Source organism: Neocloeon triangulifer, unplaced genomic scaffold, assembly GCF_031216515.1.
Source record: "Neocloeon triangulifer isolate White Clay Creek 2 clone unplaced genomic scaffold, ASM3121651v1 ptg000009l, whole genome shotgun sequence".
Taxonomy (NCBI): Eukaryota; Metazoa; Arthropoda; class Insecta; order Ephemeroptera; family Baetidae; genus Neocloeon; species Neocloeon triangulifer.
This window is the reverse complement of record NW_026775551.1, coordinates 2,020,673-2,040,471: the sequence shown is the minus strand read 5'-3', so window position 1 is coordinate 2,040,471 and position 19,799 is coordinate 2,020,673. Positions and strand designations below refer to the sequence as shown.

The window sequence follows — 19,799 nt, the reverse complement described above, 5'->3', positions numbered from 1 at the left end:
ATTGATTAAAAAATAGATTCATTGATCATCTCATTTCAAGATCTTGTTGCTTGCAAGGGGAAATTAATAAGTTTCGTGAACTATTCTTACATAAATTTGATAAGCTAAATAAATGCCTCGAGTTTTTATACGAATTACATTTTTATTTTGTTTATTTTGCCACATTTAAAATAGATGAACTGCATAAAAATTAAATTATATACACAAGGAATTCAATCCCAGTATTTGATGATGCCGTCCCAGCCAGCGGTGACCACTTTGCTAGGCTCGTGCGGATGCCACAAACATGCTATGCAAACGTTGTCATGTGCCTTCCATTTCTTGTACAGCTTGGTGGTTTTCCAATCCCAAACATAGCATTTACCGTCAGCATCTCCAGATATCAAGTAGCTAAATCAACAAGTAATTATTATTTTGATAACCAAAATTTAAGTTTGAACAACAAACCTCATGTCGGGAGAAAAGTCGAGGGTGCAAGCGTAACCAGCAACCATGTGCCCAGTGAAGGTTTTCTTCCTGTTCATCTTGAATCTATTGAGCGCAGAGAAGATGACAATCTTGTTGTCCATGCTTTGACAAGCCAGCCACTTGGAATTTGGAGCCAACGTGACGGCAGGCATTGAGTGCATCGAAGGATCGGCAATGTATTTCATATCGACGGGAATGTCCCTGCAAGGATAAATAAATATTCTGCTAAAAATGTTAACGACAAAAAATTTTACCATTCCCAAACTCGAAGACTCTTGTCGTCGGAGGTGGTGACAAACCGTCTGTTGTCATCTACAAAGGTAATCGTGTTCACTGCACCCAGATGTCGGTCGTATTCTTGAACAATGTCTCCAGATCGAGTGTCCCACTACAATAATAATTTGCCAAAGTTTGTAAAAATTTTAGCTACATGATAATTAGATGAATACTTACACAGATAATCTTTTTATCGGAAGTTCCGGCAACAAACAAGTGCTGCTTTTCCCGCAGAGGATGGAATTTTATGCAATAAGGTATTTTCCTACTGCTAAAGCGACGTTTGACTCTTCCAGTCTCTGTATCCCAAAGCTTGATGTATCTATCATAGCCTGATAATAAAAATATTATTCAATTTCATTGAAAAAAGAAAAAATAAATAAATAAAATACCTGCTGAGAGAAATTCTGTGCCGCTAGCATTAAAGCAAATGTCCCTAACAGCCTGTCTGTGGCCGTAATACGTTTGGATGCATCTCCTCTCATTGTACACTTCCCACAACTGGAGAAATTATACATTTTTATTGAAAGAGCTAAAATAAGTCATTAAGAACAAACCTTGACTCGGCCATCCATACTGCTGGAGAGAAGCAAATGTGCAGTCTTTGGGAACCACCTGATGGCAGAAATGCCTTTTGTGTGTCCAGTCCAGGAATGAATGTGGGTCTTTGGCAGGAAACAACGACTGGGTGGAGCGTCCGAGCGCAGGTTGACTCCGACATCGTGAGGTGGATGGAGGAACGATCTTCCTTGGTAGTCGACAGGATCGGAAACTGAAATAAACAAAAAATCAGGACCAATACAGAGGATTAAAAGTAATGATTGTACTGTGCATAACAGCTTTCTCCTCAAACGCCTTCTCTTCTTGAGGTTTGCCCTTCTTTTGCTTTTTAGCCAAGTATTCCTCGAGTTCGGCTTGCTCTTCCTGAAAACCAAGATTGAAATCGATTGGACAAAATTTTAAAATTTACAAACCTCTGAAGGCTTTGCAACTTTGACTTCATCCACAAAACCTCCCCACGGCCCAATGAACCCCTCGATGTCCTCTGGCTGGTCATTTCGCACTCTTTTTCTCTTGTCTCCTGGCCTCTGGCCGGTCGGCTCGAAAGTCGTAAGGCCGCTTTTTTCCTCAGCCAAGTCGGAAGCACCCACAAAGCTCCTGCCATCATCAGGCTGGCCACTCACAGTAGGATCCAATGCGTATCCTTTGTACAAAAATTATTACCCGAGCAATAAAAAAACCTATCAATTAACCGTAAGTGTGAAACGTTCGACGCTGAGTTTCAAACTGGAAGTCGCTCATGTGCGCTTTTTCCACGAAACCCGACAGAATGTTTTTATTTGCTTTCTGAAGGTCACTTTTGAAGGGATTATCTGGGCCAACGGCAGGTGCAAACAATTCTTCAAATTTTGGATTGTAACAAATTTCTTTGGTCGTCACGTCGATGTGCCTTATTGTGTCGCCTTGAGTGCCCTGGGAAAAAATATTGCACTGTCAGTTTGTGCCTTATTAGCTTTAAAATTAACGATTACTTGGGGAATGACGTCTGGAGCGGCACAGATTTGCAACATGCTTTTCTGAGAGTACTTTTCCCCTTCAGGGTCAATGGGCTTCAAATGTGCCAGGGCGTCCACGTCTGCCTTTGACGTTGAATCCTTCGTTGCTTTGGCGGATTCGCCCTCTTCGTCACTGCTTGAGTATTCTTGCAGGGCGTGCATTTTGATCAGAATCCGTGGTCACGATCCTAAATTATGAAAATCGACCAAAGTTAGGCGCTTGCTGGAAAGTTTCTCGGCACTTCGCGTGTTTTGTCAACAACAAATTTTGTTCGTCACCGCGTCACGTTGCTCTTTTGTTTTTTTCAAAAATTTTTTGTTATTCATTTTTGCTGTCAAAAACTTCAAAAAAATTAGTTATAAAATTTGTAATTTAATATTTAAAAATTTTCAGATGAATTATATTTTTATTTAAAGGTATGATATGAAATATTTTAACCAATTTTAACATTTTTCAACCGCTAAAATCAAGCACAGAACTGGTTATTTTGGCGCCAAATTTCAAATGTTTGTTTTCTTTAGGAGTTTTTGGAAGACCGCGCGGAGCTGAATTAATTCGCACTTCGCAGGCGGATTTACCATTACCAAATAACTAGCAGAGTGTCGCAGATAAAAAATTCCGTAAGTAAATAAATTTTCATTCATGTTATATTAGCGAATTAAAATATTAATTGAAATCATCTCTAAAAAATCCCTCAGGAAATGGATGACGATGTCGTTGGTGGATCATCTGAAATGATAAAAAATACGCCTGCTGGGAAACAAAGCATCGCGAACAATGACACTCTTGAGTTTGGTTTAAATGATAACAGTCAAGGAAATGATAATGAGCCTGAAGAAGAGCTGAACAAGACCTTGTCTGACACCAACAAAACTTTGAGACTGCCCAGTGTGAATGTTCCTGAGAGGATCATCATCTGCCTTGATATTTGTGCCGATTCAAATGGCGATCCCTTCAGGTTAGTTTTATATAGAAAATCAGAAAAATATAATTCAAAATCATGCATATTCTAGGTTTTGCGATGGCACAAAGCAGAGCCCTTTGAATATGGTGAAAATGGTGGTCCAGATGTTCATGTTCTGCAAGATGACCGTCAATTCTAAGCATCAGTACGCTTTGATGGTTTTGCATGAGGACGGTGCCTCCTGGCTCTTGGACTTCACCTTCTCACCTACAGACATTGCCAACACCATGGCCACTTTGAAGACGAGGGAGCAGCCACCTGAATGGAACCTCACCTCCATGTTCAACATTGTGAACGAGAAGGTTTTGATGCCACACGTTGCCGACATAGGCAACGATATTCCCCCTTACATTTACAGAGTCATCTGCATCTATGCCAGGTGAGGCTTCAATTATTGTAACAAAATATTTTTAATTGATAAAACACTTGTAATTTTAGGACCAACTGTCGTCCTACTCTTGAGCCTAGCAGCTCTGCCACAGCCTTGATGAAGTCTCCGTACTTTTTCCTTGATCTCATTTACGTCCACGAGCCCCTGAATGAGCAGACCAAGGAAACCTGCCAGAGCATCTTCAATGATTTGTGTGCTGACCTCAGCCTGCCGACCTCTTACGTTTTCAACGTAGCCCGCAACCCTACCAAGTTGCACGACTGCATGGCCAAGTTGCTGGCCCATCCTTTGCAGCGGCCCCTGCAGGAAGACACTGAGTACAAACTTATGCTCCCCGAGTGAAGGGCTTTTGAAAGTATTACCAACAAGATGCTTATATGTGATGGTTTATGCATGAAAAATAATTAAAGTTCCAGTTCTTGCTTTATGAAAACAAAAGCATCGGTTTATTTTAACACAAATATAATTTACAGCTTTGAGCTAAAATACTTCTTATTTACTTACATCAGATCAAAACCGCTACATAGGAAGCTCCAATGCATTTGTTAAAAACTAATGTCAAGGTTCACAGCTTGTTTCATTGACTACGGAATTATGCACAATATTAATTATATGTTTCAACCTATTGGTCATTTGCGTATATCAAATTTTTCTTTTTTGATGAGCCACATATTATTTGAATTTATTGAAAACCAGCATCAAATGAGGTAATTATTATTGAGTCAAATCTCACAATTCTGTATTTTTTGGTACTTACAATTAGTACAAAAAAATCTTTGTCCACATTTAATTGTAAGACATGAGGAATAATTCAGGGAAGTTAAAATCCACTAACGAAACATTAAAATTTTCACCAAAATAATAATATTTGAAGGTTTTCAAAATTAAAAAATCAAAATTTTGGTATGAAAACACCAACGGCTAATAAATTATACCAGCCTGCTTAATAAAAAATGATTTTATAATAGTAATAAATTGAGTGGATTGGAAATTCCTTCAAGAATTCCGATTTTCCAAACACAAGAGCAGCACACAAATATTAATGCACACTTTTTTTCAATTTTCCAGTGGTCAATGCGACTTGCGTCGGGAGCAACTGGCCGTGTGACTCATGAGTTTGTCGCTGCGGCTGAAACTTCTTTGGCACGAATCGCACTTGAAGGGCCGTTCGCCCGAGTGGATTTTCGAGTGTCTCAGCAAATTGCTGACATGCGAGAAACTCTTGTCGCACTGCTCGCAGTGGTACGGCTTCTCTTTAGTGTGGTGTCGGCGGTGCTTGTTGAGGTCGCCCGTGTGGTGGAAAACCTTGTTGCAGAACTCGCAGACCAGCTCCTTGGTCGCGCGACTTGCCGAGGGCAGCGGCTCCAACCGCGACTGCCGCTCCACCGCTTCGACTAGTACGCTCAGATTGCCACTCCAACCAGACGAACTACAGAAAGAAGAAAATTAACAACATTTCGGTGAGTAGACATTTTAATATAATAATTATTATGCTCATTGCAATTATCTAAAAGTTAACATTCAGAGTTAATGAGCACACAAAAACTGCCCGAGTTAAATTTTGATGATAATTTTTCTCTACATTAGCATTGATTTTTTTACGTTTAGTTCCAATGAGATATTATTTGAAAAAATGAATTTATCTGGAGAATAGAATTTTTTTAAAACATTCAGGGAATTTTCTAAAATATTTTTTTCCTTAAAATTTGCCTGATAAAAATTGATAAAAATTTTACCAAATCACGTTCACATCACCCCAGTTCAGAAAAATAAAATCATTAGGTCAGTTTTATTTACGGTGTAGATGTCATTAGCTTCTCTTTAGATGTTCTAAAAGTTAGGAATTACACTTAAATTGAAAATTGTAATGTTTTAAAAAAAAATTATGCTAATATTTATTAAAAATGATTGAATATTGTGACGTTTTGGGGAGTTATATGCATAAATAAATTGGTGCATTTAATTTAAATTCATGGAGCTGGTTAATTAATAATTATAAAATTATCTTCTCTAAAGTGCATAAGTTTTTTTCTACGCTTGACTGTTGAAAAGTTGAATACCTGGCACTGCAGTCCATTGCCTCCATTCCCTCGGGGTCCACTGGCTCCAGGGTGGCATAAGTAGGACCCAGGGACGAATTGCTGTCAGAGTCTTCACAGTCTTTGCTCCCCGTTTTCAGTTCCTACAAATTTGGCTCCATTTTATAATAATCCAAAAAGAAATTTAAAACAAAAAAAGATTGACTCGCGCATTGAACTCACCAGTGTGGCGACGCCGGCCGCCTCGAGTCTCCTCCGCAGCTCGCGTTGCCCCCTGCTGCATTTCTGCACCAGCTCGTAGCTGATGTCCAGTCTGGCCGCGCAAGGGCCGCACAGCGTGTTTGGCAAGAGATCAGTCTCGTCGACCTGTTGATGCAAAATATAAATTGTCGGTCTCATTTTGGAATTTCCCAAACGCCTTATCTCCGGCCCTATATCAACTTTTCAACTGCTGAAATCAGTAATTTTTTATATTGCATCCGTGAAAGAAGCATCGATCAACGCCAAGCACTGCTCTGATAAGAAGCAAAAGCCATTTTAAATAATCTCCATTTTTCATTCTACCAGCACACTGGAATTAATAAATTCTGCCAGTTTTTGCGACATTTTTATAAATTTATAAATTCTGGTTGCTTATTTGCACTTATCAATATCGCACGTTTATATTTTTTAACTATTTTGCCCAAATTTTACGCTAAAAAACAAAGAATATAAGTCAGAAATAATTTTAGAGGCAGATGCAAATTAAAACTCGATTGAAGTTGATTTTTGTTTTGTAAAATTTCCCAAACTTGAATTGAATTATCGAAATTAAGAGATCGGGCTTTTACGAGTTGCAGAAACTTTTTTTTTATTCTGCAACCCTATTTCATGATCAAGAAAAATCAGAAAATTGAAAAAACACCACATTTAACATTGATTTATCTCTGAAGTTGAACAACTCTAATTGTAAAATGAATAAACGTGCTTCCAAATAGGGTAGCCGAAAGCTTTGGTAAAGATTGGGCCTATCATATTAGTCAGTGCGAGCGCGGCCTATTTTTAGCAGCAGGTGTCTTCTCCGTTGGCGCATCCAGCACTTTGAGAGTGAATCACCGCCTCAGATATGCACAACAACGGAAAGCCAAATGTGACACTCGGTGTTTATTTATTGAAGGCACATGTCGCCTAATTAAAGCGAAGAGCGCTCTTAATTTACGGCCGGCCTAATAGCTTTCGCTTAAGCAGCGAATTCAATTGACTTTTCGCGTTTCACAATTTGTCCCGCTCTCGCGCGACGTGCGACACATTTGATGAGCTCATTGTCCATTCTCGGAAATGGGAAAAGTTTGCGGTTTTCGGAATCCATAGTCATAAGAAATAAATATTGAAAGTCAATAAGATTCTAAAATTCTACCTTCAATTTCTTTTTAGAGATTTGAATCATTTGAGGGAAAATAATCTCATTTTAAAAATTTTCAAACCGTTTTAATCATAATTTATTTGATTTTCGTTCAAATTTTTTTTAAATTCATTAAATCGTTAGCCATTTTGTAGGGGAGAGAAATGTTTCAACATGGGTTATTTATCAGTCAGCATTTTATTGGTCTGCTCTGTGACTTTGTTAAGACCATTTGATTTGTATCAATGTCTGTAGCATGAAGATAAAGAATTTCCTGTGCTGAACCAAAATGATTGCATCCTATCCAGGCTGGCAACAAAAATTTGTGACTCCTTGATTTAAAACCATATTACTGTTTCTCTTGTTAAATTTTTAAGTGAAGTCACAATTAAATTAAATTGATATTTGTTGCATTTAAGACGCGGTATTAAAGTTTTTATAATCTCATGCAGCAGCCACTTGTTTGCAACAGTGTTATGAAGTAAATAAAATTTTTATATACACTTACAAATTTTAGAATAATTTTTTCACGCTTTGTGCAATTTTTTCCAATAATTTTCTGAAATTTTCCGTTTCTTGATATTAATTCTTATGTATTGTACTCCTTTCTCATTTTAATCAAGAAATTGGTTAAAAAAAATTGAAGTTTAAAGGTTTCTCTTTGGCTATATTTTTTTATAAATAATAAAATTTGTATATTAAAAGTTATACATTATAAGAAATATGGAGGAGGAACATTTAAATTGAAGCTGCAATATTCTTAAATAATAAATATGTTTTTAACTTAATACTTTTCTTATTGACAAATAAAAATCATTAGAATTTTCAAGCGCATTAATGGGGAATCTTGTTTAAAATCATAAATTATAAAAATTCCATTTTCAGTAAATTTTTTATTCTTGTTTATCCTTTTGATAATTTCACTTTTCAATTCAATTATTGAAAACAAATCACTTAAAAGAAATGAAAATTGTTGGGACAAAACTGCATCACCACTAGCAGGATTGTGCTAAAACTTCCAAGATCAAAAACTCATTAAACGTTAATTGTAGCGAAATTTTTTCTAAGAAAACTTTCCTGATTTTAAATATCAATTTCTTGCTTCATCAAAAATTTTGCATTGCAAAATATTGTATTATTCAAAAGAAATAATAAGTAATAAAATTAATTTTAAAAATAATAATAATAATCTAGAAAAAATATTCAAAATAAAAGTCTTATTTTTACTGTGAGACTTTAGGATGATAATTTTCTCCCATGTTGAAGTCTATATAAAAAAAAAATCTGATGCTGATCATTTCAAAATTAAATTTGAAAAAACTCACAATTATCCTGAGGCAGACCTGGATCTTTTGCCGCAACTGTTGACGGACGCCGTCGTGGCCGAAGATGCTGGCGACGGGTTCGTCGGCGGCGGCGCACACGCGGCACAGTCCGGCCAAAGGGTTGGCTCCGTCCGACGACAGAGCCAGCATGCTACTCTCGCGTCTGGTTGTGCGCGGCCATCGCTCGGCGCGGACGGCCGCTCTCTCGACTCCCCGCCACGCCGGCCAGGGAAATCCCTCCGAGCTGGCGGCCGCACGTCCTGCCCGCTGGGATTCCCGCAGCCGTCCCGAGATCAACCCCGCGCACCTGCGCCGGCCCTGTCGAGAGTCTTCGGAAGTCCGGGTGCCGATCGACGGCCCCCACCCGGACCAGATCTCGCCGGTTTCGAGCACCGCGACTGATGCTCAGAGCAAATTCGGGTCAAGAGTAGTTGTTTCGCTCGCCGTTGCGAGCGAGTAACACAACAACGACCTTTCTTCGCGCGATGGACCAGTTTTTGCATCACTTTTTTTTATGGTCCAGCACAATTGAAATCTAATTTTTATTTATAGCAAATGAAATCTTACGGTTAAAATACGAGTTGTTTTGATTTACAATAATTGCAAGTCATTTTGATACTTTTTTTTTTGAAACAGTTCCATTTCAAAGCACGATAGAAATTGTTCTAATTTATTCAAATTACCTTGATTCAATTTTTTTCTCGTTCATATTTTGCCTGATTTGTGAAAAATAATATAATATAACATGGGAATAATAAAATTTTTAATTGTTTTTATTTTTTTATTTTTTTTTTTATTATTATTTTTATATTTTTTTTGTGGCACGAAAAGGTAAAATTTCCTTTTTATTTAAAATTAATTTTTTAATTAAGAGTAAAATTTTGGTATCTTTAAAGCCTAGTTTTTCTCGCACAGTTTTTCTCGCAAACCACGTAAAGACCTCTTTAAAATCGCGTGTGCACCAGGAAATGAAACAAAGTTTGTGCTGATAAAATGTCACTCAGGGAATTTTCTTCTCGCCGCGGGCAATCCCGAATTCACCAACTCATTGTGCCTCGTGCATTGGTCTAAATAATAATACACACACAATGTTCATATTAGCGAGGTGGTGAGTGTAAAGTATAAAATTCCCATCAAGGCTGCGCCGTCGCGATCAATTTGTGATTTTTATGCTTTCTGGCCAATCAATTGCGCATCCTGTTGATACATCTGAAATCGTTAATCTTCAAACATAAACTAATAATTTATACAGCTCATTATTGCAAATATAATTATTTTTAATTTTTCTTCAATTTCCTTATTTGGGAAAAATCTCTGTGCTTTTATTAACAATTAAGTGAACTAACAGACATAAATGACTTTGTTTTTATCACATTTTTTTATGAAAATATCATATTTCTAATTTATTACATTACTTATTTTTATTTACTTTTCTTGGATTTTTGTATTTTGTTTTTATTTTTTATACTTCAAGTTTTAAGAAAATATTAAAACAAATATTTAGAGGAATTCCTACCAAAATTCTAAAATGATTAAATAACATTATGTTTAATTTCTAATTGAAGATTTTGGTGTTCTCCTTGTAAAAAATTCTGACGTCAAGGGAATTTAGAAAAAAAATTATCATTTCGTTTCCTCTGTTTATTTGTCCATTTATCCAGTTATCAAATCAGGCCAAACATTTTTACTGACGTCAAATTTCGAATAATAACAAAACTCGATCTGTTGCATTAAAAAAAATCCATTTTTTTCCTTTCCTCTGTCATAAGAATTAACATTTTTCTTTCCGTTCCGAAAACCATGAATGAGAAGATCACGCGATATCGTTTCCTTTTCATTCACGTACTCTCGTGCGTCAACGGGCGATCGCAGACTCAGGATAAAACTACAATATTTGCATTTTTATGTGCGAAAAGCAGCGTCGCGTCGTGAGTCATTCCTGTGGAGGGCATTTTATTTAACTGAGCCGATATTTGTGGTACTTTTTCCTGATGCGATCGATCCCCTCGCTGATGACTAGAGGAAATCTCTTGTCTTGCAGCGCTTGGTTTTATATACACATGCGTCATTGGGAAAGGTTTCCCGCATTATTATGTAGATCGGACGAGTGCGTCACTCGCGGGATAAAAATAAAATAAGGTGTCCTCGCGCGCGAACACGGGCACCGCAGCCACGCGTCGAATGACAATTTTATTAGCGCACACAATTAGTGCTACCGCGACCGACAGTTGAAAACAAAACGACGGGAGAGTTATGTGTTGACCTAGGCTGCTCTGCGGCCACATAGAGTTTATTTCATTTTATAATAAGTGATTTTCACAAACATTAATACGCATATCAATATAATTTTGTTTAAAGTAAGAGTATTTTAATATCATGTAACTAAGTAAAAGTTAAAAGATAATTTAACCATTTTATAATTAAAATTATGGTTAGTAAAATTTAATAATTATATTTTTATCGTTTTTTAAATTTATTTATTCAGTATTCTTTGAAAATATCAAAACATTGATCATTATAATAATATCTTCCTTAAAAATAAGTTGGTTATGAATACCACAAAATCAATTTTATGTTAAGGTTGATGAAAATTAGAATCATGATGTGCGCTTAAAATGTGTCAGGAAACTTCCTTAATTTTAAAATATGATAATGACAAAATTGACTAAAGAGATGGAGTAAAAATGAGAGAAATAAAATATTATAATAAATTGAATTTACTCCAGTCAATTAACCATTTTTTGAAAATTATAAATAGGTTTTAATTCTTCCTCCTTTTTACCAGATATTTACATTATAATTTCAAATAAATACATTAATAAACAATATTAAAAAATTATTATTCTATAATTATTTGATAAAAGAAACACATTTTTTACTTCAAAATTTCAATAAATTTTAAAATTTAATAAAATATCTAACATTGTAATTATTATTTCAATAATTTTTTTTTTTTAAATCCATTTTTATTACCTTGTCATGAATTTAGAGTTGTAGACATAACCTTACTAACTTTAACTGAATTTAATTTTTTTTAATGAAATAAATATTATTATTATTTATTTTGATGTCATGAAATGTCTAAAATGTCTCGTATTTGGATAGTTATTATTTGCGTGTTTATTTAATTTAATATTTTTAGTCGTTCGAAATAAAATATTTAAATTGCTTGAAAAAAGGATTATGAACGTATTTCCTTATACATGAAAACAATTATCAAATAAACAACTAATTGAAACTCAAGAGATGAGTTTGAAAATTGGCGACGCAGATTCTGTTCTATGGAGGTAATTATTATCGTGGTACCCTCATAGCGACATTTCTCACAATCAGCACTCGCGCGTTCTGATACACAAGGTCGCGGCACTGCTTGGTGCATGTTTGGTTTGCAATTAGTCAGCGCACGCACCGGCTATGATAATTTCAGCGGCCGCAGTGTGTGGCTGACTATGTGTGTTCTTAAATGGCATTCCGGGTGTCGTCACGCGAGCCACACAAAACAAACAAAATGCTCCAGTGGTGCGTCGTTGACGAGCAGTGAAGCGCTGCAATTAAACGCCGAAGCGCGCATTTGCAAATTTAACCATAACATGCGGAGTGATCGCAGCCCCCCCGACTAATTTGCCCGCGGTTTAGTCTCACGTGCTTTTCGGTTCGCCACTTTTCATTTTCACTTTCCGGCTCCTCCGAGCGCACTGCTCGGCCGAATGACCTCTTTATTAAGAAGTGCACTCATCGCTTGCACTCTCAACGCGACACGCACCCAATCAACAATTTTACTATAAATGGTGAGTTGATCTAAAAAAAATTTCCAATTTATTCACCTTTCCCATATTTAATGGGAAAAATATATTAAAATTATTTTATGCAGTCATGTTGAATTATATACAATAATTAATTTAAAACTTTAAATGTCGGTGAGGTTTTGTAATTTTTAAAATTTAAATTGTAAAACAATTATACTTAGGTAAAGGAGAAAAGTTGAAAGAATTAAAATAAGTATTGAATTAGGTTGTTTTTAAAGAGTTTTGTAGTGAACGTGAAACGTGAACAACTACAAATAATTATTTTGAAATTATCACCTTTGCCAATAAATTACTGCTATTTTTCCCTGAAAGTGTGGGAACCACAGCCATTCATCCCGTCGTTTTTTCATGACTCACACTCACAATCAGCTCGATGGAGCTCGTGTTTATTTTATTATTGCCGCAACACATAACGCGAGTGACCGATTTATTTAACCACTCGGCGCGTTGATAAACTGGGAATCACGATAGAAAGCAAGGAAGACGACGGAAAATTTTTATGCAACTGGAAAACACCAACGCCGTGACTTTGAAAACTGCACATATTGCCAATCCCTTCACTTCCCATCTCTCAATTAGAAATAAAATTAATTAAGGTGCAAAGGTGGTTGAAAAATATAAAACAATTGTTTTTTTTACTGTCGCTTTAAAAAAAAATGAAGCAATAAGGTTATCAACTCCTGGCGTTCGCAAAATGCTTCCTCAGTACCAGAAAAGCAAGTCCCGCAGCACCTCAAAATCAGGTGCAATAAAATCACTTGACTCTTCCGCACTTGGAAAACCGGCTCCTTGAAAATGCTGCTATTTTAAGGCATTCCGGTGCTTTACACCAACTCGGAACCGAAAACATCGCCCAGCAGGCGATTTACTCAAATTTGCATGGTACACGGAATACGTGCCCACCAACAGTTGACCATCAAGACCCACGAGGTCAATTGCAAAAATACATATTAGCCAGTCCGGCGAAGAAGGGATCAACTGACCTATAACAAACGGCGGCCTATTAGTGAAATAATGAAAACCGGCTCCAGCCGGTTTGCAAATCATTGCTATTTATGGCCTTTAATGGCCACTTTTGGCAAACTCGTAGTAAAATCCGCGGATATGATTGCCATCGAACTGCACGGAAGGCATTAATTTGTATTATTTTATTACAGGAGCTTTATCAATTCGATGCTAAAAATAAAAAAATCCATTAAATTAAAAATTAATTTTAGCTTTTGCTCTGCTTTTCCATTAATTCTCGCAGAACACCAGAAAAGTGACTGTTACACAATTTTTAAGAAAAAAAATCACGCTGGTTTTACTATTGAACAGGCCTTGCTGCTCAACCAAATTCTGGATTTTTTTCTTTTAAAAACTAAAAACAATGAAATATTATTAATGAAGCATAAAAGTTAATAAATATATCTTACAATAAATTCTATTATGCGACTCTCCTCGTTAACAAAAATAATATTGCATTTTACAGAAGGAGAAATTTTTTTAAATTTTTATTGTATTTTGACAAACTTGATGCTAAAAATAAAAATCACTTATAAAAAGTTGTTTTGAAATCACGTATAACAATTTAACATCGATTTATCTAGTTTCTCATCAGAATATCAGAATGAATAATCAAGCAAAAAATAACGTTTTTTACCACTTAACTGGCCAATATATGCTAGAATTTCTTGATTTTTATTACAAATATTTTTCATTTCTAGTTTTAACGTAATTTTTATCATCAACTTTTTTCCTAAACAATAAATTAAGTTTTTGCCTTGTGTGTTGCGTTGCAGACTAGAGACAAAATTGACTTTGGCTCGAGACGATGTCTTTTGACTTTGGAAGTTCTCTCCCTGGAGGACATGGCCCTGCGCCAGTACCTGAGCGTCCTCGAGGGGGCCGTGAGTCGGATCGCCTGCAGACAGACTGTGCACGGCTTTTCGCCCCAGTCGGCCACCCTTGCCTTGCACACCGAGTGTCGGGTCAGCATCCCGTCGCCTCTTCGACAGCGCCTGGTTGACTTGGTGGTCGCCTCAGGGCGCATTTACAACACCATCGACCTTCTCCTCCTCGAAGTCCTCATGGCTCCGGACATCAAGTAAAAATAAATAAAAATAATTTTCAATATTTAATTTTTCAAATTTATATTTATAGGCGGTTGTGTGTGCGGCATGTTCGAAAATGGTACCGCGAGCGTTTCCTGCAACTGCTGAAGTGCCGAGGCGGCGGACTCAGGATGCTGAGCTTGGAGGACATAGACGTTCCCAGAAATGCCCTGTCGTCGGCTTTTTCCGCCCTGCCCTCGCTGAGCCACCTGACCCTGAGGTTTGCCTGCGACGACGCTACCCTGTGGCAGGTTGGAAAAGGCTGCCCCGTGCTGCAGGAACTTGACATCGAAGGCTCGTTCAGGGTCACCGACCTCGGGATCAGGGCTCTTTGTCTGAAGGGAATGCCACTTCCGCAGGCTGAAGAGGCCAAACCCGAGGATGGTGCATTCGAGCTGGGATTGTGGGAGAAACTGTGGTGCTGCAGGGCAAAGGAGGGTTTTGGGGACGCAGTGGTCGGCGTTTCATGGTGGAGGGCCAGTCTGATGCGCAGGTCGCGGAAGAACTTGTGCTGCTCAACCCTGACACTGCTGAACTTGATTTCAACTAATGTTTCCATTTTGACGGGGGTGGCGCTTATCAAGAATAGCTGCCCGAATGCAAAAGTGCTTATTTTACGAGAAGAATCTTGAACAGCTGTGGAGATAGTACAAATAAATAATTTTAATTGTGACATAGAATGAATTTATTTATTATTCGTTGCACATTCAGGGGATGCGCTGGTGGAGTTGAAGGTGGCACATGGTGTTTGCAGATTGGTTAGCTGCGCAAGTTGCAGTGACAATTTTTTGTATTGTTAATAACATTGTAGCTAACTCATAAAATGAGTAAAATTGCTTATCATGCATTACCAATGTTATTAATTGTGAAATACATAATAAAAGTTGTAATGTTTTCAAATCTAGCTTTAAAAAAAAAAATATAGAGAAACGTAGACATGCTGATCTCGGAACAAATATGAAAACCGTAAAAAGGTTTAATGCGGATTTGGCTTTTAGCATAAATTAATCATAGGGTGATTATTTAAGTAAAATTGAAAATCACTTGGTCTAAAAAAAAAATCCACACAGAAGAAATGAGTTGGTTTTTAACCAATTTTAGATTTTGTTTTCTTTTTGTAATAGCCGCGCCAGATGCGTTAACGTTTTTTAGCGTAACATTAAACATACTTTACAACTAAAAAATAAATAAATATGCTAAAAAAGATTTGAAATTAAACTGTTCATATTTCTTTAGCGACTGAGAGGCAAGCGCTTATACATTGCTTGAATTTTAAAATTATCACTCTCCATTGAATTAATTTTATCAACTGAAGACCAGCTCCACAGCGAACCTGTCAGTGCAGACTTGCCAGAGTTGCCAGCCAGACTTTGCGCTCTCAGCAACCGCCTGAGGCCAGGACCAGTCAACAGACTCCTTGTGTGTGGCCATTGTCTGCTGCATCTGTAACCATGGAGAAGATCAGCACCAATCTACTAGAACTTTTAGTGAATAATCATGATTTGTTTTAATAAAAAATAAATTCAGCAGAATTAAGGAAAACGTTTGGAGTTGCGAGCCATCAATCCCCGGGTTTGAAATCCATAAAAATAAAAAACGAGTTTAATGATAAGTCATGCTTCAAGCCAAAAATCAAATTACCTAATTACGTGAGAGCCACTTCCCAGTTGAATTTCAGCCCCAGAACATCAGACTTGACGAAAGTTTTCATGCCACCTCGTGGACACAGGATCAATAGAAGGGCTCGACTTCCAAAGTGACGGTTTTGCTGGTGAGGGTCTTCATTTTTTTCTGAAGAATTATTCAAACATTAGTACTGCAGTTACATAATAATTAGTTAAAAATAAATTATTATTTGTTGGATCCAATAGAGATCAGAAGAGTATCAGTAAATGAAATACCTTGTCAGCTTTGGTCAACAACAACAACAACGAAGAGGAACATCTGAGCTAATTATTCAGTCTTTGGTCCAATGCTTCCTGCAGTACAGGACGCTCTAAAATTTTATTAAATTGCATTGAAATCTTTCAAATTTTCATGGAATTTTTTCCTTACGAGCATTGATGCCAAGGCCCATTCCTAGCATAGTGGCTAAAGCTGCCATGAAATTCGTGGGCACACGACCAAATTCTCCTCTTCACAGATGTCCATAATGCTCATGCTCTTCGAAGTTGAATGCCATGTCTAAGACTGTCCGGTTGTCTGCTTCAGTAGCTAAAAAGGACAAGGTCGCACCTCCCATGGCGGCAGCCAAAATCCGTCTCGTTTCGTTGCGCCCTAAACAAGTGAAGTTCATAAAAAATTGAATAATTCAATTATTTTTTTTTTGCTACCGTCTCGGAAATGGAAAATCAGCCGGTTCAAAAGCAACACAAGGGTCAACTCGTTCAACGTGTCGTGCTGGGCAAGAACAAGAAAGTTTCTATTTGCTAGCGCTGCTGTGGTTTGGGGTGACAGGCCAAACGGAATAAAAATTTGCCTGTTGAAGATCCCCCAAGCAAGGTTAGGCGGTGGCAAGTTCGGTTGGGGCAGGCCAAATCCAATTGCAGCGGCAGCGTGATCTTTCAAGGTAAGGAGTCCGTTGAACAGCCAGTTGGCGATGCGTGCATAGACGAGGGCTACGAAAGCCAGGGCAACCCCTGTCAGGAAAATCACGAGCAGATCAAGCATTTTTAAACTTTGGTCGTATGCAACAATGAACTATTTTTAAGATGTTCTTGCGTATTTTTTTTCCATTTTGCATTGTTTAGGGTTGAAAGGGAAACAATGCAATTCAACAATTTATTTTCTTTACTTGCAACCGTTTGCAGCTTACTTTTTTAAAGTTGATTTATTAATGTAAATTTTAGTCATAATGTAGACAAATTTTGTCTCTTAATTCTTATTCTCTAATTTTTTTATGAAAATTTTCAAATATGACAAATACATCGATGTATTTTATCATCTGTTATTTTTGTAAGATATTACATGCTGAGCTTAAATTTTTAGCTTGCTATTTTCACCTTCTCGCCTCGTTTTTTCCTCTCAAAATATGCCAGCAATGATTAATAGACTTTTTTCATTAAGGCAACAATGGGATTCGCAGGCACAAAAACTTAAAGGATTTTGATGAAATTTTAAAAACGCCGCCAGATATTCAAGAACCAAAAATATTTAAATATTTTCCACGAGAAAATGTTCCAAATTTAATTTTACATCGGTACACAAATTTTGGTGACATGTTTTTTCTTTGTTTTTGAGACAACTACAGGGGAAGTTAAAAAAACGTGGTTTTTTGGCCCTTTTTTGAGGTCGTAAAATTTTAAACGCCTATAATTTTGCTGAATTTGCCATAAAATTAAGCAAATACACTTCAGGAATGAGGAAATATCATATATAATGCAATTCTATGATCAGAGTCGATTTTGAAATCCACAATCCACCCCTACCCCTGGGGGTGGGTTTTGGGGTTAATTTTAAATTTTTGATGTCGTTTCCCATGTTTTCGACATCCAGGAACACGAATCTGAAGTCAGTTTTTGATTAAAGTCAATAGCCTCATTAATAATTGCACTTGAATGCAGAGAGTTCAATTTGTCGGAATTCTCGCAATTTGTCGGACGATCAAACTCGCTATTGCGAAAAGAAAGAACATGTCTTTAGCTAAAACCTTTGTATTAAGTTTTTCTTTCTAAAAAAAATCACAATTAAAATGGGAGCACTCCTCACAAACCCTTTTATATCTCAGGCGTCCAAGTGAAATAAATTATGGCATTTAAATAGTTATTTCAAGCTACTCTTTAACTTTTATTTTCAAACTTTTTATTGATTTTCATTAATTTTTCATATTATATTTTTGACCTGACGTGGCCTGGGTCAGGGTTCAACCGAGTCGCACTCAACAATCAAAATTGAAGCAAAAAGGGCCGGAGGAGAGGTGATTCTCGGACAAAAAGAGATAGGGCAAGCTCAAAGGAATGGTGCGAGCTTCAGGATTCTAAATCTAGAAGATACGAGCTTTCAAACGGTGTGCATTTTATTTTGAATCAATTTAGAATTCTGGGAAAATTTGCGTTTGGAAACAGTCAAATTTTGAAAAAAATTCTTGGTCGTTTCTCCAAGCTTAGAAAAGAACGCGACGGTTCGGCACACCGGCGGAAAGCTCGTTTCATGAGGATGCCGAAAATGCCCAGATTTTTGCGATTTGGTGACCACTGACCTGAGAAAGACGTCGGGAAGCACGGAACGTCGCGTTTTGACACCTCCAAAATGTGCTGTTTTTGTGCCTGTGAATCCCATTGTTGCCTTATTGAAAAAGGTCTTTTGGCGTTTGAAAACGGTCAAATTTTGAATAAAATTCTTGATCGCGTCTCCGAGTTTTGGAAAGAACGCGACTGTTCGGAGCGAAAAACGGCACACTGGCGGAAAGCTCGTTTCATGAGGATGCCGAAAATGCCCAGATTTTTGCGATTTGGTGACCACTGACCTGAGAAAGACGTCGGGAAGCACGGAACGTCGCGTTTTGACACCTCCAAAATGTGCTGTTTTAGTTTAGTGCCTGTGAATCCCATTGTTGAAGGTCTATTGGCGTTTGCAAAAAAACGGTCAAATTTTGAATAAAATTCTTGATCGCGTCTCCGAGTTTTGGAAAGAACGCGACTGTTCGGAGCGAAAAACGGCACACTGGCGGAAAGCTCGTTTCATGAGGATGCCGAAAATGCCCAGATTTTTGCGATTTGGTGCCCACTGACCTGAGAAAGACGTCGGGAAGCACGGAACGTCGCGATTTGACACCTCCAAAATGTGCTGTTTTAGTTTAGTGCCTGTGAATCCCATTGTTGCCTTAATGAAAAAGGTCTTTTAGCGTTTGAAAACGGTCAAATTTTGAATAAAATTCTTGATCGCGTCTCCGAGCTTTGAAAAGAACGCGACTGTTCGGAGCAAAAAACGGCACACCGGCGGAAAGCTCGTTTCATGAGGATGCCGAAAATGCCCAGATTTTTGCGATTCGGACTTCAGTCGGCGAAAGGCGAAAAAATCAAAACAAATGCCGACAGAATTCGCATTTCACTAGGTGATTATGAGAATTCAGGGAAATCAAGGGCCGGGATCGACGAATTCTCAATTAAATTGTTTAATTACCTTCTGCAGCACTTGTTCGTGGAAACCGCAGGCGACAATTTGGCGATAAATCATCAGTCGCAGGCTTTCCATTTCGTTCTGTAAGTTTTGTTTACGTTTTTTCCTGGGAATTCTTAATAGTTCGTGAATCCGCCACCACCTTGAACGCGCATGTGTTCCAAAGGAGAGTAAAAGGTAGAGGAGGCGCGGAGAGGAGGAGCCTCCTATTGTTAAACTGGTCCAGATCAGCGCGCTGGTCTCCTAGGAGGTAGCCTCCCTTCCGCATCTTTTACTCTTCTTATGTGTTTTCCTAGATATTCCGAATATGGCAAACGAATATGTATTCGTGAATATTTTTGAATTATATTGTTTTGCAATGTCGCTTTAAACTTTGTTGCT

At 37.5% G+C, this 19,799-nt stretch overlaps 4 protein-coding genes and 1 long non-coding RNA gene across 9 annotated transcripts; 2 read left to right on the top strand and 3 right to left on the bottom strand.

Moving 5' to 3' along the window:
• Positions 1-128: 128 nt before the first annotated feature.
• On the bottom strand, positions 129-2,577 carry LOC132195078 (pre-mRNA-processing factor 17). The gene is made up of 10 exons (XM_059616813.1): positions 2,277-2,577; positions 1,998-2,217; positions 1,719-1,948; positions 1,572-1,668; positions 1,302-1,516; positions 1,137-1,245; positions 922-1,076; positions 723-856; positions 448-669; positions 129-390 (listed from the first exon to the last, which is right to left on the bottom strand). Exons 1-10 carry the CDS (start codon positions 2,460-2,462, stop codon positions 213-215), a joined length of 1,746 nt encoding a protein of 581 aa, XP_059472796.1. The 5' UTR covers positions 2,463-2,577; the 3' UTR covers positions 129-212.
• A 200-nt stretch (positions 2,578-2,777) lies between these two features.
• LOC132195080 (BRISC and BRCA1-A complex member 1-like) lies at positions 2,778-4,150 on the top strand. The gene is made up of 4 exons (XM_059616819.1): positions 2,778-2,921; positions 3,000-3,259; positions 3,315-3,644; positions 3,704-4,150. The coding sequence occupies exons 2-4, from the start codon at positions 3,003-3,005 to the stop codon at positions 3,996-3,998; spliced, it is 882 nt and encodes a 293-aa protein (XP_059472802.1). The 5' UTR covers positions 2,778-2,921; positions 3,000-3,002; the 3' UTR covers positions 3,999-4,150.
• Positions 4,073-8,877, bottom strand: LOC132195081 (zinc finger protein 514-like). 2 transcript variants are annotated; one of them, XM_059616821.1, is made up of 4 exons: positions 8,420-8,877; positions 5,918-6,061; positions 5,717-5,838; positions 4,073-5,085 (listed from the first exon to the last, which is right to left on the bottom strand). In XM_059616821.1, the coding sequence occupies exons 1-4, from the start codon at positions 8,549-8,551 to the stop codon at positions 4,728-4,730; spliced, it is 756 nt and encodes a 251-aa protein (XP_059472804.1). In that variant the 5' UTR covers positions 8,552-8,877; the 3' UTR covers positions 4,073-4,727. The 2 variants fall into 2 exon arrangements, with proteins under 2 accessions (XP_059472804.1, XP_059472803.1); XM_059616820.1 differs by having other exon boundaries at positions 8,402-8,870.
• LOC132195079 (uncharacterized) lies at positions 4,753-14,980 on the top strand. Of its 4 annotated transcripts, none has more exons than XM_059616816.1 (3): positions 4,753-5,116; positions 13,989-14,293; positions 14,350-14,980. In XM_059616816.1, the coding sequence occupies exons 2-3, from the start codon at positions 14,058-14,060 to the stop codon at positions 14,930-14,932; spliced, it is 819 nt and encodes a 272-aa protein (XP_059472799.1). In that variant the 5' UTR covers positions 4,753-5,116; positions 13,989-14,057; the 3' UTR covers positions 14,933-14,980. The 4 variants fall into 4 exon arrangements, with proteins under 4 accessions (XP_059472799.1, XP_059472801.1, XP_059472798.1 ...); XM_059616818.1 differs by lacking the exon at positions 4,753-5,116 and adding an exon at positions 8,523-8,821; XM_059616815.1 differs by lacking the exon at positions 4,753-5,116 and adding an exon at positions 8,523-8,918.
• Positions 14,960-19,578, bottom strand: LOC132195082 (uncharacterized). The gene is made up of 6 exons (XR_009441612.1): positions 19,422-19,578; positions 16,634-16,939; positions 16,356-16,577; positions 16,202-16,296; positions 15,942-16,091; positions 14,960-15,743 (listed from the first exon to the last, which is right to left on the bottom strand). It is a non-coding gene; the product is annotated as an uncharacterized LOC132195082 (long non-coding RNA).
• Between the last annotated feature and the right edge of the window lie 221 nt (positions 19,579-19,799).

What these genes read in the sequence shown, in the direction of transcription:
- LOC132195078 (XM_059616813.1), bottom strand. Translation starts at nt 2,462, where the DNA reads ATGCACGCCCTGCAAGAATACTCAAGCAGTGACGAAGAGGGCGAATCC. An exon ending in GGAGAAAGCTGTTATGCACA is followed by an intron (nt 1,517 to 1,571) that starts GTACAATCATTA and finishes TGTTTATTTCAG; the next exon opens with TTTCCGATCCTGTCGACTAC. An exon ending in AGTCTTCGAGTTTGGGAATG is followed by an intron (nt 670 to 722) that starts GTAAAATTTTTT and finishes TTATCCTTGCAG; the next exon opens with GGACATTCCCGTCGATATGA.
- LOC132195080 (XM_059616819.1), top strand. Translation starts at nt 3,003, where the DNA reads ATGGATGACGATGTCGTTGGTGGATCATCTGAAATGATAAAAAATACG. An exon ending in TCAAATGGCGATCCCTTCAG is followed by an intron (nt 3,260 to 3,314) that starts GTTAGTTTTATA and finishes TGCATATTCTAG; the next exon opens with GTTTTGCGATGGCACAAAGC. An exon ending in GTCATCTGCATCTATGCCAG is followed by an intron (nt 3,645 to 3,703) that starts GTGAGGCTTCAA and finishes TTGTAATTTTAG; the next exon opens with GACCAACTGTCGTCCTACTC.
- LOC132195081 (XM_059616820.1), bottom strand. Translation starts at nt 8,551, where the DNA reads ATGCTGGCTCTGTCGTCGGACGGAGCCAACCCTTTGGCCGGACTGTGC. An exon ending in AGGTCTGCCTCAGGATAATT is followed by an intron (nt 6,062 to 8,401) that starts GTGAGTTTTTTC and finishes TTGCATCAACAG; the next exon opens with GTCGACGAGACTGATCTCTT. An exon ending in GCAATGGACTGCAGTGCCAG is followed by an intron (nt 5,086 to 5,716) that starts GTATTCAACTTT and finishes TTCTTTCTGTAG; the next exon opens with TTCGTCTGGTTGGAGTGGCA.
- LOC132195079 (XM_059616815.1), top strand. An exon ending in CTCATGGCTCCGGACATCAA is followed by an intron (nt 14,294 to 14,349) that starts GTAAAAATAAAT and finishes TTATATTTATAG; the next exon opens with GCGGTTGTGTGTGCGGCATG.